Consider the following 19381-nt stretch of genomic DNA (forward strand, 5'->3'; position numbering starts at 1 on the left):
GAGGTCACTTTTGAATATATTATTCAGGCATCCAAATTGCGCTCCATGACGGTTTGATTCCACATGCAATCTCGACAAACATAACACCGTCAATTGAGATTTATTGTCCGAGATAGACGTAGTTGTTGACCCTCGATTTAAGTACCATTGATGAGGATTGCTTTTGGTTCAGCAAAACAGTTTATCATTATTTTTGTCTTCGAGACATTATTTATCTTCACACCTACTTCGCGGCTTTCATTTGAAAGCTTCTGTATCCTGTCTGAAGGTATTATGGGTCATTCGCAAAGGCAACAATATCGTATGAAAAGTGCAGGTGACTGGTTCCTCATATATGAAATAATAATCTTTTACCACATTGCATTCGAAGTATAAGCAATAACTAAAATATTCCGATTTGAATGAACAATGTTTCTCATGAAATCCTAGACATATTTATAAGTAAAAATATAATTCAACAATTATAACACATTCAACTCACCTAACGAGCTAAAATACAATAGCATCTCATCAGTTCGCAAGTCTTGGGCGATTACATCATCTGCATAGACTGCGATGATCGCCAAGCAGAGGAAAAGATGGAAGTAATCGGTTAAATAGTTTGCCCAACACGCTTCCCACATTCGAAGAGCTACGGCCTCCGTGAACTCTCTCTTAAAACATCTGAAATAGACAGGAGTCAGAAATTGAAGAATACAATAAGAAACTTAAAAAGTACACTGAATACTGACAGGGTTTATAAACTTTTTCGGTACTGTTCGGTTATACGGAATACAACGGAAAACACATTTTGAAAATAGCCGATAAGCTTGATTATTTGTTAGGTTAATCTAATCAAACCTAACCCAAACTAACAAATAATCCAGTATATCGGATATTTTCAAAATGTGTTTTCCGCTGTATTCCGTATAACCGAACAGTACCACTTCTTCTTTACAGAGTACCGTATCTTATACTCGTGGTCACTGGCATACATGATGGGAAATTTTTCTAGTATAATAATAATTATATTATGATCGGAGGTGCACTAGTTTGGTAGAAAGAAAGACCTCATGCAAGTGTGACCAAAAAAAACTGACCTAATAAATTTTGTCAGTAGAGGACTTCTCCGGATGGAAGGACATAGCTCTTTGGTTAGGGATCACAATGGTTAGAAGAGGCCACAATAAAGTGACTTATACAGGATACGTTTGAAAAAACAATCGTTTATGGCACAACAAAATTGACGGATCCACGTCATAAAAACTGGCTGCTTCGAATTCAAATAAATACAATGTTGGTTTATATAACAGTGTAGAATTCCAGGTAGCAAAGACTTCAGCCAAAGAAGTGAGACAAATGAGACACAATGTATTAACTAATCGCGACCCGAGAACTACAGGGTTCTAAGTGAACAAGTGCAGCAAAAAAGTTATGGGCTGTTGAAGTTTTGAACGCTTGTATTTTGTTAATTGTGAATGTTTTCAATTATTTTTTTGGTTGAATATATCAATGATGGTACTACTATATTGTAACTATCAATAAAACTACGTTAAAACTAGTTTTTAATGGTTAATTTTATATATCATAAATTCAGTTAGAACTTTGTCTACCTGAAACTCAAACAAATCGCCTTTACTACAAGGTTCTAACTGAAATTTGTATGGAAATCCTGGTGATTCAGGACACATAGTTTCACTTTTCATGTTAAAATAAATAAAATTCTTGAAAGTATCTTCTTCTTATCTAATATAATATTTTTTTCCGGAGAAAATGTATGGAAATTGTTGGGAAAATGGGAAATTCGGAAAAACATAAATAGTTTTTTGTAATTTTTGTTTAATACCATTTTAAAATGAAAATTAAGTTGAAAATATAATTTAATAAAAATACAAAACTATTGTTGATGAAACAAGCCCAGTGTTTATTGTTCAATTTCAACTGGCTTGTTGTTACTAATGGCTGAGGGAATGTTGTGTAAAAATTCTTCTATTAAATTATTCACGTCAGTTTTAGAATAATCTTCAACCCAGCAAGAGGCATATCTTTCAGATCCATCATAACATCATAATGATATTGTATAATTAATATACTAAATCTCTATAGTGTGGGAATTCTCAGGAATAGGGATTTTAGAATACAACATAACCATTTCTTCACCCCATCTACTGATGATTTGAAACATCTCAAACATTTATATCACTTCCAGGAAGACTTTTAAACCTAAAATATTAAATCAATGAATGAAATAGCCTTCAAATACTCTCAATATTTAGACATTATTATTAACGAAAGGTTAAAGAATAAAGTGTACAATGTTCGTTCGACATTCACATTATTAAAATAATCAGTTATGTAGGTATTGAAATTGACAGTTTGTGAATATGTAACTGTAACGAAATAAAATTTAAAAAAAATAACGATAATATAATTAAATCTTACTTACGTTTCATAATATTATTATTCATCTATTAGTGAGTTCACAATTTACTATTGATATCAAATATCACGAAAAAAATTTTTGAGCTTATGTATCTCGAAGCTATAGTAGTTTATGTAAAAACTCGTGGTTTATTGTTAAATACACTGCATGAAGTCTTAATAATAAATTTTAAATACAAAACAACAACATTTTACTCTTCATATTGCAATTTAAACCATTTTAACAACTTTAAATGTATTCATAACCACGAAATGTCAAAGCACATAGAACTTTGTAGAACGACGGATCTTTTTAGATTATGATAGAACTCTGTAGTACCACAGATATTTTGTAAAGTGCACATAGAACTCGGTAGTATTGGGGTTTAATGAAAAAATATAAGAAATATTGACCTCATATTGATATATTATTATGTAGATAATGTGACATGGAAGACTGCCTCATCATTACTTTAGTTTGGCCAAAAATCGACACTTAGAACCTTGTAGTTCTCGGGTCGCGTAATGGTAATTCAAAAACGTAATTTTTCACTTATGGCAAATTAGAAATGGGGTGGAAAAACTGGATAAAGATGGCAATTATATACTATTTGATACACGTATAGTCTATTTTTGATTTTATATCGATAGTATTTAACACTCCCGTTGCCACGATGGTCTCGCAGTTTAGAAATGACCTTAAATCATAGATACCCCACTTATTATTATGTATATAAACGTCTACTTTTAGCTATTTGTAGATAAAATATTTAGGCATAAAAAGAAAAATATATAGGTGGTTGAATTGAATGTTTTATATGTAAAATTAATCATTTTTCGAAAGTCTAATCAATATTTCGATAAGACAGTGATAGGGCTATCTAGAAAGATATACGTTAGAGAAACGCGCATAATAGTAATGTAAACATGAGACACTATTTTAAAATGTCATTTGTTAGTCAGAGATAGAAATGTATGTCTTTGTTCAACATAATTCTGTGAATAATGCAATCAGTTATAGCCTCCCATAATATATCGAACCTTGAAGTATACATTGTTCAAATACATCTGACGATAAACGCCAAAGCAACCCTTAACGCAATGTTATTAGTGTTCATTTTACCGTGTTAACTTCGCTACATGTGGCGTTTATTCATAAACAATTAACGAAAAGGATCCAATGCTATTGACCATTGTCTAGTCAAGTCATAAAACCTTTTTTCCCGGATTTAGAATACAGACCCTTGCTACAAGGTTTGTAAAGATTACATCAGTTTGTGGGACATAGGCAATTGAAAAAAATTCTCGAGCGGGCTAAATAAAAACAGCACAGCATGTGGCGTGGCGTATTCACATGTTCTACATGTTTATACTATTATCATATTAGGCAATGCAATATGTTAAATATTGGCAAGGGTAATATTATTTCATTCTGTTTTAGAATTTTAGGAAAATAATACAATGCGATAAATTTCATAATATTGATGTACCTACCCATTCAAATGTTGTATTCAAACCCAAATATTAAACCCGTTTAAATAAATACCCTGCATTGAAATCAGACAGCTACAGAAAATGTAGGTATGTTCTAATGACTAGCATCAATAATAATATATTTGTATCTATAGTTAACTGTAGCTTTGTAAATTGCGGTGCGGTGCGGTTAATACGATATTCTAAAATATCATTTTTTTGACGATATTACTAATACCTACCTATATTAGTTTTTTTTAATTATAAAAGATTATAAATGAGACATTATTTTGTTGGTCCATGGTTGAACCGTAATAAATTGTATTGTCGTCATAAATCACTAATAATAGCTTTCATCCGAAAATAATAATGAGTCAGCAAATGCAATTTAAGTGCAACTAGGTAGTACACGTGGAGTTTCTTTTGTTTATGAAGTAGACACACAGTTGCAAAAAATATTTTATAGTGTTTGCAGCATTTTTATTTTTTAATTTTACAAGTACCAATAATAAAATTATAAAGTAGGTACCTACTTACATACCTAATATGTAAATAAATAATCATAGTGAACCTGTTGTGTTTACATGATATTGTGTTATAATATTATATATTATTATTAACTATATATAATAATATGTCCATAATATCGGTGGATTGTATGTAGGTACAAGAAATTCATATTAAGATTACTGAATCATTCTAATTTCATAAGTACTTACCAAATAATATTATTATATAAATAAATATTATCATACTCAATCTGATGTAGGTATATACATAATAATATACTATTATATTATTTCTCAGTGGTGAAGTGTGGAGGTAGACTGTTAAGATCCGACATAAATAGTGCATTGTGAGTCATACGTACCTATTTGTTTTTATTGAACTAATACTACAATAATTTACATAATATGGTGTTATATAGTTTTTAAAAATCAGATAAACCCAGGCCGAAATAAAACCATAATAGTTTCGGTACGCTTTGGGCAATCCTACAATTTTGTGCACACTTTTTCATTCATACTTCTCTTTTCGTTAAATATAAAATACATATTATTATTACACGTCATGTTGTTGGTATTTTTTAACTCTTCAAGTGAAGCGCCTAGTTTCAGAAGCCCTAAAAAGGTTTTCATAAAATTTTGAGTTTGATATATATTTAGATATATGTTTTTGTCCACTATATATTGGACAAAATGTAAGCAATAAAACTTAATGTGTTCATTAAAATATATCGAAGCCAATATTATTTCATAATATGCTAGGTATCTATTATTTTATGTGGCGAACGTAATAACGAACGCCTGCACACGTGTTATTCTACCTTACAACACCCTCGTCCGCTTCGGATGAATTAGCCATCCCCACTCTCCGTGAAATGACAGCGTGTGTTCGTTGTTCCATTTAAAACAGATCGAGACACACCGTGGTTTGGTTATGACGTACATTTATCGATGTCCGATTATTATACACGATTATAAGATAATTGCATGTGATATACACAGAATAACATGTTAAACGATGACTAAATAGTATTTAAAAACATACTTTACCTTTTGAAGCAATCAATTAGCTTTTAAAATGCCTTAAAATGCCAAATTTCTAGCGGGACACTGAGTGGACGGCATGGGAACGGGCGTAATTTTTTTACCATGGTAAGGGAAAGGTTATCTAACATAATATAAAAATGTCATGTCATACCATTAATTTACTATATAGCATAAGCTTTAGGCTAAATTCGGAATAGGTTTGATACATACACAATTCAGCCAATGAAATTTTATATCGCAAATTGATTGCGGGCTCTGTACGATTTTCATTTGTAAGGACATCTCCATGACTACAGTAAAAAAAATTTAATCCTCATTGTGTCACATACATTAATTCACGAATCATTGTAAATAATATGATAACGTGTAAATATAAGAATACATACTATGAAATTCTGGACACAGGTGGTGTGAACACATTTTAATTTAATAAAAGTGTTGTAATAATTCCTGATCTCTAAAAACAGATTTTTGATACACTTACAATAAGATCCATCTATGGCAGAAGAGTAGTTCCAAGGCATCATTATGCTTCTTTAAATGCATATAGAAATGAGGCACCATGACTCGGATTAATTCTCGAAGATAACTCTGAAAATAACAATAAAACCAAATACCTATTTAAAGAGTAGAGGAATTTTTAACAACGTGGGGATCAATACCTTAAAAATTTAATAGACCCCCTGGATTCTAGTGCACATTGGTGGGTATAGATACAGTCGACAGTAGCAGGGTTTGTTTTACGTCAGTTTTAGATGATATTACATTGTTTTTTTTTAATGGATAAATATATTTGTTGTTACATTAAAGACATGATTTCAATAGTAAGTACAGATCGTCAGTTCTTTTTTTACATAAATACCGATTATTTTATTATGATGTGGCAGAGCAATGAGACTGCCAACAGCTTTAAATACTGCATAGGAGATAACAGTTCTCAAAAAGCTCGCTATCGGAATGGAAATGGCTGCAGCAACATTCAACTCGACGTGGAATGTCTAAGAGTCACGGCTGTACCTGTGTCATGCTGTAATTGCATTCTAATGGCCTGAAAATATTACCATCATGTCATGTGTTGCCATGTTGAGATAGAGATAGTGAATCACTATTTCTATCTCTATCCCAACGTGACGTGATGATATTGTGTTCAGCAAGGAGGGGGCTGACAGAGCTCTAGCCTGGGGGCCCAGGCTCAGGGGGGGCTCGGCGTGGCAAGTCGACCAGATATGTGACATAAACACACAATACGAATTTTCTCTAATAGTAAAAAAAAGTCGCCTGCGGGGTTTTTTTTGCTAATATTTTAAAAAACCTATGTGATTGTGCGATGAAATTTTTAATTGTATGATGATAGTCGACAATTCCACAATTCCAATGAATGTATTAAAAAATCGCTAAAAATACACATTAATTTTACTGTGTTTATCGTTCGGAATACTTTCCTACTCTATTTAGCTGCCGTAGCGGACCGAAAGCAGCCTTGTGTATAGAATAGACCTGCTGGGGAGAGTCTCAATCTGGCCTACTTTATTTTCAAGCCAACAGCATAATTGCTGCCCTAGAAGACCGCTACATAGCATTTAAACTAAAGGGTGGATATACATGGAAAGATGCAAGAAGATTAGCGAACAACAGTGATGTGGTATCAGACATAGAAGACGAAGTAATACACTCCTTTCTTTATACCAGAATGAACTAGGGTAGAGAATATTTTTATTGTTGGCGGTTCCCCTATGATAGCTTATGAGAGCCAATTAGTTACATTTTAAATGATACATTAAAGAATTCAACACTGATTACCAAATTGATATCCATATCGTTGTCGGTCGGGGTACAAACAAATATTGTCCTCTGCATTAATCCAACAAAGCACCAAAATGTGTCAGATTCATCCTTTATTTCACAGAGAACTGGTGCCAATAGATCGCTCATACCTTGTGTATAACTAGAATAGACAATAAATTATTTTAATTAGAGATTTTTTAGTGATTTGGGGTCAGTATAAAGAGGCTAAATCAAAGAATTTGGTTTATAATATAAACTTGATGACGATTTCAGGAATATTTATTGTGGTAGCCATAAGATAATAATTAATGTTCTATACATTGACGCAATGAAAGATTTTGCCAAGATCAATTAATCAGTGCTTCCCAAACTCATAGCTCTTCTACGAGGCCGTGAAATGTTTCAGTATAAGTATAAATATTGATTTAAATATTTTTTACAATTATATAATGTGTATTATAGTTACATTTGTCAGATAGGAACACGTTATACAAAATTGTTATTAAAATATTTATATTGACTGAAAAGATGATGCAATATGCATACCTAGTTACAATTGGATAAGTATGCCATTTGCTAAATCTTTAAACATGATGTTCAAGAAGAATTGATTGATATCAGATCAGATAATTCACTAGAAATGAAATTGATTGAAAAAAGTATTTCAGAATTTTGGATAAGGTGACTTATTGTCTATTGCAAAAGCAGCGTTGGTAACCATAATTCATTATGTTACAATATACCTATTCAAAATAGCACTTACGCCATTACTCATAATAAAAAATAAGCACAGGGCATGCCTTTTAACGGAGACTTTAGAGAAGAATCCTTGCTTACATAATACCATACCATATTATGATACCATTTCTAACATTGAATCCGATATTGATTTATTATGTAAAAACATGCAACCACATCCCTCTTATTTAATTGTTTTTGTAGGCTTTGTGTATAGTACATTTTTCTTATTGTATTCTGTTACTGTAAGCATAGTAAAATGCCAAAAAAGCTTTTGATAACTAAAATAATGTATTTTTCGGCAGGGGGGTGGGCCGTGGTAAGAAAAAGTTTGGGAAGCATTGGTCTATCTCATAGATTTAAAAAAGGAAAATCAAATTAATTCAGTTTATATCTAAAAATAGAATAGCATCATTGTAATACAGTAATATAATATTAAAATTACCCTAATCGTGAATTGTACATTGCATAATTCAGCAGAATGTTCTTCATCACATCAATATTGGGATTGTTTTCTCCGGAGTAATAAGGATTCCCTCTGTCCGTCCTGACGACATCTTTTTCAACGACGCACTGCACGGCTTTCCAGAAATTGGCTTGCTCCTCCGGTGTCATACGGAAAGCCCTCTTCTTATTATATTCTAAATATTCTTTCCTGCGGATGTCAGCAAACACTTCTCGCTCCCTGGGGACAATTCAAGTTGGCTTTTGACAATATTGATTTTTTTCATTAATTATTGGCAACATTAAAAATAATAAGTCTAATAAATTCACAATAGATAGAGGGTAAATCATTCTACCATGGCACCCATAGGCGATTCGTACGTGTATTGGCATTGTTTACTATCATGTCACACAGATATACACTAGTAAGCAACCGATAAATAATTATGAATACAACCAAGCCAGAATATCCAACAGAATCAATCGATGGTGAAATTACCCTATCCGAAAATTTGTATGTATGCAGTTTGCCATATCCAATGATATTATCATTAATCATTAATCATTGGCCGTATCATACTTCACCGTGAAATCGAAAATATATGGTCGTATGTTAAAGACCGTCCAACCTCTTTGGGTCGTATAGTACTGACATAAAATTCATGTCTAAATAAAACACGGTTCTTGTCAGTTTACAGCAGGGGGGGGGCAAACTTTTTGGATGGAGGGCCAAATTCAAGAATTAAAAATGAGCGGCGGGCCGCAAGTAAAATACCATTTTTAGATATACACTATTTATTATTACGAAAAATAAACATTACAAAAAAATTAATGAGAAGAATGAAACTGATGTACATTTTTTAACATTTTTTTAAATTCAGGTGTTAATTTTGTAGTTGATATTCTCAAAGCTGCTTCTAAATGGGCATCGGAGATATTTGAGTAGCTCTGTCGGCACACTATCAATATCTATTGAAATCGATGTTCAACGTAGAAAATAATGGTTACATAGTGTGAGACGAGACGCAAGGAAGACGTACTGAAATAATACATTTACGAAACAAGAAATTCTTCAAATTTTAATCTATTGTCAATATTTTTTAAAAAATATATAAAAAAAGTTATTCGTAATCAGAAGTACAATTAATGATGGAGGGCCGCAAAAAAATACCCGGCGGGCCACATGCGGCCCGCGGGCCGCAGTTTGCCCCCCCCTGGTTTACAGGAAGCCAGCGGCAATCAAAATAGCCGATATACTGGATTATTTGTTAGGTTAGGTTAGGTTTTCATTCTTGAATTCATGAATTTTACTAAAATCGGCTATAAAAATTGAATTAATGTTCATATTGAATCTAATAAAATTGGAGACCGAATAGTATACGGTCATCTTTTTCCGATAAGAAAGCTCACGGTGAACTGTGCTACGGTGAAATGTAATACGTACAATTTATATGTAACCCAAATCACCAAGCCAGCTTAGATATCCTGTCTTATTACCTATAAACAAAACAAACCAACCTATAAGTGGAGTTATTGGGGAAGCAGTGCAGAAGGAATGGCCAGACGAAAGACCTGAGATCCTTCTCCAACCCTCCGAAAAACACCCCTTTCCTCAGCGTGAGGTCATCTTCCAGCTGGCCTTCCGCATTGAGAAGCGTGTTGAAGAACACATCAGCTGTTATCTTCACCACTTGGCCCTCTTCCGGGTGGAGTTCCGACTTCTGGACCTCTGGCCTGCATACCATGAAGTGCCGGTACGGAAGATTCGGTTCTTCAGATCCTGTTCAGATAAATTTAGCTAATGAATGACATAAAAATATATTATAATAAAATACATCTCTTAGTTAACAAATTATACAAATGTCTGTAAACATTTGACCTAACACAAATGTTCATACACAATCAGTTGTGTGAAAATTTTAAAACCAAACGCAGGTCCACACATGCAAACATTACTATAATCCTACAGCATGTCTCCCATTCCACTAGACTACATGTCGCTACTTCCGGTGAAAGACTAAATAATATTATCCTCAAAATATGGCCACATTAGCCATTATTTTTGACATCCGCAGTGGGATATAAAAACATGGGCACTTATATAAAAACATTTTAAATGTTTTTAGATAGATGTCCGTAAACATAATATATTTACCCTTCAAGTAGTTTTGTACAATGTTCATTTTTGTTCACTTATAGACGTATCTTAGCCTGAACTAGACAACACCTCTCAAAATAAGATTAATAATACGATTGGCAATTGACAAACCTCCTTCTGCTCTTCGGACGAATGAGGGGAAATCACGGGGGTGAAGGGGAGAAATGTTGTTGGAATGAAACAAATATTTTATTGAACGTACTTACATAATTTTTAAAACAATTCTGAGAAATATATAATTTTTTGAAAAAAATATGACACTCAGCTCCCATCGGAAATCGCGCCATGTGCACTGACCACTATGCTATAGGTATTTTATCTAATTGCGACAAATTAACTAATACTTTTACAATGCTCTGAGAAACGCTTTCTTAATTGCGTTACTAATTGGTAATCGGATTTTGTATTTTAAATCAAAGTATTAAATTAGGTAGGTACCTACTAAAATAGTGGTTATATACATATTTCTCGAAAGTATTTTTAAATTATGTATGTTCAAAAAAGAATGTTACATTTTTAAATCTTGTGAATTATTTGTTGGATAAAATATAGTCACACACCGAGAAAATACATTTTATTAGGTACTTAGGTAAGTATGCACATTCAAATTCAGTGTCGCGCACTGAGATAATAAAAAGTTCGGATCGTGACTTCTCTCTGGCAGGCATTCAAATACATACGATTGATTTTTAAATATGATTCAATTTTCTTATCGTAACAAATAGTAAATAGTTGATAACTTGGGTTCATCTAGTAAATTATTTGATAAGTCCACAAATTATAATATGTAAGTATTTAAAATGGTTATTGCAGGATAATATTATACATATTAACAGCATCATTTCAATTATTTTTTCGAACTCCGGGAACCCCACCAATTTGGGGCTCAGGGGATACGTCAGTGGTTTTCAAACGTTTTCGTTTCGCAGCGCCATATTCCAGATTCGAGACCCTTTGTTTTGGAATTTCTGAGCTGCCAATAAAAAACGTATTAGGTGATTATTATTGAAAAAATACAATCCCTGTCACACCACTGATGGTCTGCATTCATTTGTACTGTCGTCATCTTTCAAACGTGGGTAGATATTATTGATTTTCTGTTGGACATATTGTAATAATAATAATAATAATAAAGAAAGGTCCCGCTAGGGTTTGCAATTCCTCATTATATTATGAATTATCGGGATTTCGGGATTTAATTTTATGTAAAATAATCTGTTTTTCAGATGGATAAATGGTTGTTTTCTCAATAGATCGTTAAAAATGTAGACAACTTAGTATTAAAGTATTTATTTTCTGATTATTTATGTGAATATTCGACAACAAAATTATTTAGATGAATGGAACATTACTTCTTCTTCATCTTCGTCAAGACCTCATGACTGAGGATTGTGCGCAGGTGACTTAGCTTTAGCTGTCGAACAGCCTTCTCAATGTGTTAGTCCGGTTGGCTCCACTCCTCTCGATATTCATGGCAGTGGAAAACCCGTGGCATTTATGAGTTGGTGTAGCCAGCACGGACGACACAAACGGACGCTAACGATCCTAATAACAAATAATTATGACTCAATAACCACTTGGGGATGTGACAAGCCGCAGTAAATCGTAGGTGTGCACCCTTCGTTATAGCCGCAGGCGAGGAGTGTCTGGATATGAGAAATTTAAATACCCGGAAAAGTGTGGGGGTTCGCGGTTGAAGCGATTAAAAGCTATACATAGTAACGGAGTATGTGAGTAAATTAGCACCAACTATATTTTGTTACTCCTGCCGCCATAAAAATCAATAATAAATTTAATACGAGGGTGGGTCAATAAGTCCTTAGAAAAGCCGACAGGTGGCGCGACTAGTACTGTAAGCGGTTTGTTTTCATGCAGCGGCACTACCGATTCAGTATGCTGCGAAGTTTCAATCAGATTGGTCGGGTTGTTGTGTGTTTCTCGTACATTTAAAAAAAAAATTTGCTTGTGGAAAATGGAAAAATGGAAAATGGAGAAAATTGAGTTTAGAGCTGTTATTAAACATTTTAATATAAAAGGGTTAACAGCAAAGGAAATAAAAAATGAGTTGGATTTAGTTCACGGCATATCTGCTCCTTCACTTGCAACTATTTATAACTGGTTAAATGAATTTAAACGTGGTCGTACATCAACAAAGGATGAACCACGCTCAGGACGTCCTGTAGAGGTGACTACACCAGAAATGATCAATAAAATCCACGATATGGTGTTAAGTGACCGAAGATTAAAGTTGAGTGAGATAATTGAGGTTACAGGGATCTCAAAAGGTAGCGTCATTTCTATTTTACATGACAAATTGGGCATGAAAAATATTTCTGCAAGATGGGTGCCGCGTTTGCTCACAGTCGACAATAAACGCAATAGGGTGGTGGCCTCTAAAGCCCTGTTGTCGCTCATGCAACGCAATCCGGATGAATTTTTTCGTCGCTTTGTAACTGTAGATGAAACATGGATACACCACTGTACTCCCGAGACGAAAGAACAGTCAAAGCAGTGGATTGCGAAGACAAACCATGTCCAAAGAAGGCGAAAACCGTAAAATCAGCTGGTAAGGTTATGGCTACTGTATTTTGGGATACACGTGAAATTATTTTCGTTGACTATTTGGAAAAAGGAAAAACAATAACAGGGGATTATTATGCATCTTTATTGGACCAGCTAAAAAACGAAATTGAAGAAAAACGGCCTCATTTGAACAGGAAAAAAATCCTCTTTCATCAGGACAATGCCCGTGTTCACACATGTTTACGATCAATGGCTAAAATTGAAGAATTGAAGTTCGAATTGGTCGACCACCCACCGTATTCGCCAGATTTAGCCCCCCCAGTGACTTTTTCCTTTTCCCAAACTTAAAAAAATGGCTAAGTGGACAACGTTTTTTTTCAAATGAAGAAGTCATCGATCGGACAAATGCTTATTTTGAGGACCTTCCGAAAACTTATTTTTCTGACGGTTTAAAAAAAATTGAGAAACGTCTAACCAAGTGTATTGAGCTCCAAGGAGATTATGTTGAGAAATAAAAAAAAAATACAAAAATAAAAACTGTTTTAATGCTTTTTTCTAAGGAATTATTGACCCACCCTCGTAATATGAATATTTGTTCAAAATGTACCCGTTCCCATTTTTATGTGCGCGCGCCTGGATAAACTTAAACACGTCGCGTTAAAGACTATGTTATTTTCAATAGTTTCATTAAAATTTGCCGTATAATCAAAATGCGCATTCAATATTGATAGGTAATATTAATATTATTTGAGAACATTCTAGTAGGATTTGTATGTCTTGGTTTTTTTGGCGCTATTAAGTCGTAAATCTAAACTGTCTTTTAAAAAGCCTTGGTCCATGGCGACTGGCTTTCACATTTCTATCTTATTATTCTGTTCTGTGGTCGCCATAAACGTTGGTTTCATTGGTAGTACGTAAATTTTGATTATGAAATTTGGTTTTTCGATTGTGGGATGGGAAAGTATCTGTCTACTATTTGTAAATACCTACGCAAAAATTTAATAATTGTGCTAATTAGCAGCAAATATTTAAAAAATGTGAAATATTTGAACGGATTTTTACAACGTTTTTCTTAGCTCGTATTCTTATTTGTCCGGTACAAATCTGGTAATCGATTTTTAACTAACTTCCCGACTAGCTAGATATTTGAAACGTTTAGAATATAATATCAGAACACGGTTCCAATGCATTTTTTAATACTTTTAGCCATCTTTAAGTAGAATTTAATTAATTTTCAGTTATTAAATTATTAATATCGCACCCGGGGAATAATAGTGGCAGTTTGAATATTTTATGTTTGTGTGTTAAATCAGTTTATTATAAATTTCAAAATTTTAACTTTTGCCTCTGAACAATATAATTATGAAACATGATATTGTTAAAATATAATATAAATAAAAGCCAATTTGTAAACATTTTTATTTAAACCAAATAACTATAAACAAAATAAAAGTAACCCTTTTTTCTTATTACAAGGTTGCTTACGACACGCTTATAAATTAAAAATTGTCAATGAAAATTATTATTGAAACAAGTAGGTAAGTCATCAGCATAATTTAAAAATAGCTGGAGAAACATTTTAATTATAAGAAACAATAGTTTATACGAATAAACCACAACATTGAAAAAAATATAGAATAAAGTCAATAATACATAAACAAAATAACGAGGAAATCAATTATCATCAAGGATCAACCCTATCAGCATCGGTAGTGGTGGAAGCCTTCAAATTTTTGTAAAACTGATGATAGTGACTTGGAAAGAGTTGTGCTTCGAATAAAGACCATAGATTTTAAAAGACATTCGCAAGAATAGAGGCACAACTTTATATAAGCGTGAAGTTGGCACACTTGCGTCAGTTACGATCATTGTGCCACTATTGCTGCTTGAATTTAAGTAAAATTTTATAATATAATAATGATAAAATTGCTTTTAAGGCACCATTATATTTTTAAGAATTATGCCGCTGTTTGTGCGGATAGAAATGATATCTAGGAACATTTCTGCATACTTAACTCAAAAATGACAAATTTGGACTTGTGGCACTATTATTCCCCGGGTGCGATATATACGTGCGTTACTATGGAAATCAATATGAAAAGACATTTCATTATTCAGTATTTCTATCAAGTACTTACAATTTTTTTGATCGTTTAAGCTAGTCAAGTCAAGTTTATATGATTCAACAGAAAAATTAAAAACGTTGTAAGTATATAAAAAGTTCTTTTTATCTTGTAATTATTTGTTATTAACACTGAAAAAATTTAAATTAAATTATTTGATGTTTTCGCTAATCTTAGCGTCTTCAATACCTGGAGAGGAAAATCCCTAATAGAAATACATCTACGTACTTATATACTTTCGTTTGTAGGCACCATCCGATGTCGTTTTTATAACTGAATATTATTATAGATGAATATCTACCAATATAATGGATATTCATTTTATTACGATTTGATTGATATTGAAAATAAATAGGTAGGTAGGTACTATCCAAGTAGATGGCAACCGCCTACGTGTCAGCATGACATTATGAATTTTATCGATCGGTTTTTATAATAACTAGGCCGGGTGTCATACAAACGATAAAAGGCCGAGATTATGTTATTAAATTTAGGTATTAGAACATTTATTATTGTATAACCTATGACATGACATAGCAATTCAAGGGAGGTTAACTGACGTTACTAATATCATTATATAATATCACGTAAAAGAACATAATGTTAAAATAATTACAAGATAAAAAGAACTTTTTATATACGTACTTACAACGTTTTTAAATTTTCTGTTGAATCATATAAACTTGACTTGACTCAAAAAAATTTGTACTTGATAGAAATAATACTGAAATGTCATTTTGACATTTCATATTGATTTCCATAGTAACGCACATAATATATATTATTAATTTAGTTGCTAGGACCACCCCCTTAGCAACCAATTATTGTGGATTGGATTACGGATTTCTTCAGAAATAACTTTTCATTCAAAACAAAATTAACTGAAAATGAATTCAATTCCGCATAAGGATAACTAAAAGTATTAAAAGAATGTATTGGCATCGTGTTCTGATATATTTTAAAAGTTTCAAATGTCTAGCTAGTCGGGAAGTTAGTTAAAAATCGATTGCAAGATTTGTACTGGACAAACAACCGCCGGACAAACAAGAATACGAGCTAATAAAAACGTTGTAATAAAAAATACCACCGGTTTTGTAATAAATGCTGTGTATCGTCAACCATTTTCTGTTCCCTTCTTGATTTCACCGATTTATAGAGAAAGAATCGGATGGAAATCATTTTTTTCGTATACCAATTAGAGAGTGCAAATTATTAATTCAAGACCTTCATAATATAAAAATCCAACGACCAGTAAGGAGTCTAGTAGAGGTTGTGATCGAGAATTCTGGACTGTCATTTTTAAATAAAACCATAAATTGTTACTAAGAAAAATGAGTAAAAAGATAATAATAAAGGGAATTTGAAACGGGAACAAGCTGTCGATTTTGATCAGAAATGGAAACTCTTAAGTTTCCCTTGGGTAAGCACTAGAACGGAAATTTTAATTGGACCAGAAAACCAAAAAAACTCGACTATGAACCGGAACGGATTTTTTTGGCAAGAAAAACTAAAAAAGAAAATCTTGACTTTGAGCCGGAATAGAATTTTCTAAATTCGCTGCTTAATCTTTTTTTAGCAAAAAAGCTACAAAAAAGGAACCCACTCGAAGTCTGACGGTACTGTTTTACAGTATCTAGTAATTCATTGAACCTTCGAATATCAATAATATTGGCGAGTGCAAGAAGTTCATATGGCCCGCCCAAGAAACGGACATGTGTAAAGAAAAGAAAGAATGTATTCTCACCAGGAGTAAGTCTAATGTTGTGCAGAAGCGAGTGCCATTGGTGTAGGACTTGCGCGAGGTGGTCGAGCCCTCCGTGGTGGAAATGCAGGATCTTGTATTGAGATTCTCTCGATGCCACCACCAGCTGGCCGCACGTGCAGCTCTCGTCATTGAAGAATAGCCGCAGCGACCTCATCTGACTGAGATCCACACAAAACCTGTAGACAAAACAATACAAAAACTTTCAATCTCCTGATTCTACATGTACGACTACGCTAGATTTATTTATAATGATCATACAATAGAAGATAAAATAATAATTGATGTTCGATTTTATAGCGATGCAGTAGTACCTACTATATAGCAGCGCTTCCAGCGCTCGAAATGAAAAAAATTACGAACAGGTCCAATCGATAATTTCCCGAAAATATTAACATATTATTTATTTAATGCTTGTACACGTATTATATGCATAGGATATATATCTGCCACCTCCGATGATCAAACGGACTAGGTAATTGTCTTTAAACTTATAATATGCATGTTTAGGGCATAACGTTGTCGGCGCCACAGACAAAAAATCGAGCTTTACGCCACGTCATAAATATGTATATTTTTACTATGATTCCGACAAATTTCGTGTAAACACAGGAACTGTGCTCCGGTTCATTTCGAGAGCTGACTGCGCTTCCCAGCTGGATTCCGCGAGGGTAGCTCACACAGAAGAGATCATAAATAGAATACCGATAGGCTATTATATTCAATACGCCGCATCTTGATGCAGGGTTTTGAATGTGTGAGTGTCCTACGAAAATGAAGCACGCATTATGCACGTACAATAGTGTGTAATACACCAACATTAAATGAGCGTAAATGCATAAACCGAGAGCAGTTTTCTGTATTCGACGTAAAACGTATTCTTGACACGTGTGTAAGTTTAACCCGGTTTGTTCCTTACTCGAGTCGATTACCAGCTATCGCCTTACCCGTTATGTATTTCGGTTCCCATTATTTCTGAGTTCCCTGGTAGCTTATTTTTGTGTCATATCATTTTAACATGATTGAATGTCGACCATTACAGTCATGGTATTTGAAAATAAGAGCATGCCCAGAAGAAATTTCTTCGACATCTTTATTTCAATATAATATATAACTATTTTCATTCTGATAATTTCTCAAACGAGTATTTTCCAACTAGCTTTCTTCACGCCATGCTCGCCTTTCCTTCTTTTGAAGCTCATAAGTCACTTTTGCTCTTTTCCCTGTCCTTACGTGGTATAGTTTCTAATTCTGATATCACGGAAAATTTGAATTCTATATTATATGCGCCCGTGAAATACATGTGTTACCTTTTTTGATGGAAATTATTGTTCTCATTTGCATCACCTGTATTTTCATTTCTTAAATAGTTGTGGGAATGACTGATAGCCGATCCTTGTAAAAATGTCACCTCGCACACTCTGTCTGTAGAGGATATGGGTACATAGCGTAGGAAATGGTAAATTTTATGCGCTCAGTAATTTTCCAAAAATTTTAACGTAGTTATCAATTTTATGTATATTTTATAAAATAAGTGTGTTAGATTTTTTTCTTATTTGACATATCTAGCTGAAATGGTTAAATTATTTTTTCCACGAGGTGGAGCGATAATTTTGGGGAATTCATCAACCGGAACGGGGCTCTGGTCCATTTCGAGCCCTGGTGCCACAGCATACATAAAGAGTGCACAGTTAACTTTGTTAAGAATACGCAAGTATTTGTTTTCATTGAAGTTAGACAATAAATTGCAGGTAGTGTTTGTAAGTTTTTAAAAGTCAATTAAACCATGCCTCAATCAACTAACTCATAATAGTTTTGGCATGCTATGGGCGATCCGACAAAAATAGTGCACACTTTTTCAGTTAAACTTAGGTATTTGTTTTCGTTGACTTAATAATACAATTACAGATGGTGTCGGTTAGTTTTTTTTTTTTTTTAATTCATTAGACCCTGTCCAAACTAAACCATAATAATGACCATAATAGATAAAAAAAATATTCTTCCATTTATAAAAGAACCAAAATTATGTATATTATGTAAAGTATGATTTAATGGCATAATTTTAGATATTTTATAGATAAACGAATATTTTTTTGACTAAACTTTAAATTTCAAAAATTAACCAACACTATTTGCAATTTGTAGTCTTAGTGGCCATGCATTAGTTGAGACACGGTCTAAAAAGATCGTCGCTAGGCGATGCGCGGTTTGCGGGTCGCGGGTGCAAATGAGGCATGTCAAACCAAATATTATTTGTCTTATAAATCCAACATGTGTCCATTTAATGTTCTGTTTATTGTTTTATCAGTGACAATAATAATATATTCATTGACATGTTTTCTTTTTAAAGTAAATGGGTAACGTTTTAAGTCATCTTTACACGATTTAGGAATTATTACGGCCGTCGCCATCACGAAGCAAA

The 19381-nt window shown here is 33.2% G+C and overlaps 1 protein-coding gene across 1 annotated transcript in view; it reads right to left on the reverse strand.

The window, feature by feature from the left end:
• The window catches only part of TBC1D16 (TBC1 domain family member 16), a 32485-nt gene that overhangs the window by 2970 nt on the left and 10134 nt on the right, over nt 1–19381 (reverse strand). The window contains exons 2-7 of the mRNA XM_085950002.1: nt 16942–17138; nt 9912–10173; nt 8395–8634; nt 7227–7371; nt 5911–6017; nt 482–663 (exon numbers count right to left, since the gene is read on the reverse strand). Of these exons, the coding sequence (XP_085806128.1) occupies nt 482–663; nt 5911–6017; nt 7227–7371; nt 8395–8634; nt 9912–10173; nt 16942–17138 (1133 nt within the window). The remainder of the gene's footprint in view (nt 1–481; nt 664–5910; nt 6018–7226; nt 7372–8394; nt 8635–9911; nt 10174–16941; nt 17139–19381) is intronic.

This window comes from Rhyacophila brunnea, unplaced genomic scaffold (genome assembly GCF_057557595.1).
Source record: "Rhyacophila brunnea isolate RB1 unplaced genomic scaffold, BYU_Rbru_1.0 scaffold_22, whole genome shotgun sequence".
NCBI lineage: Eukaryota > Metazoa > Arthropoda > Insecta > Trichoptera > Rhyacophilidae > Rhyacophila > Rhyacophila brunnea.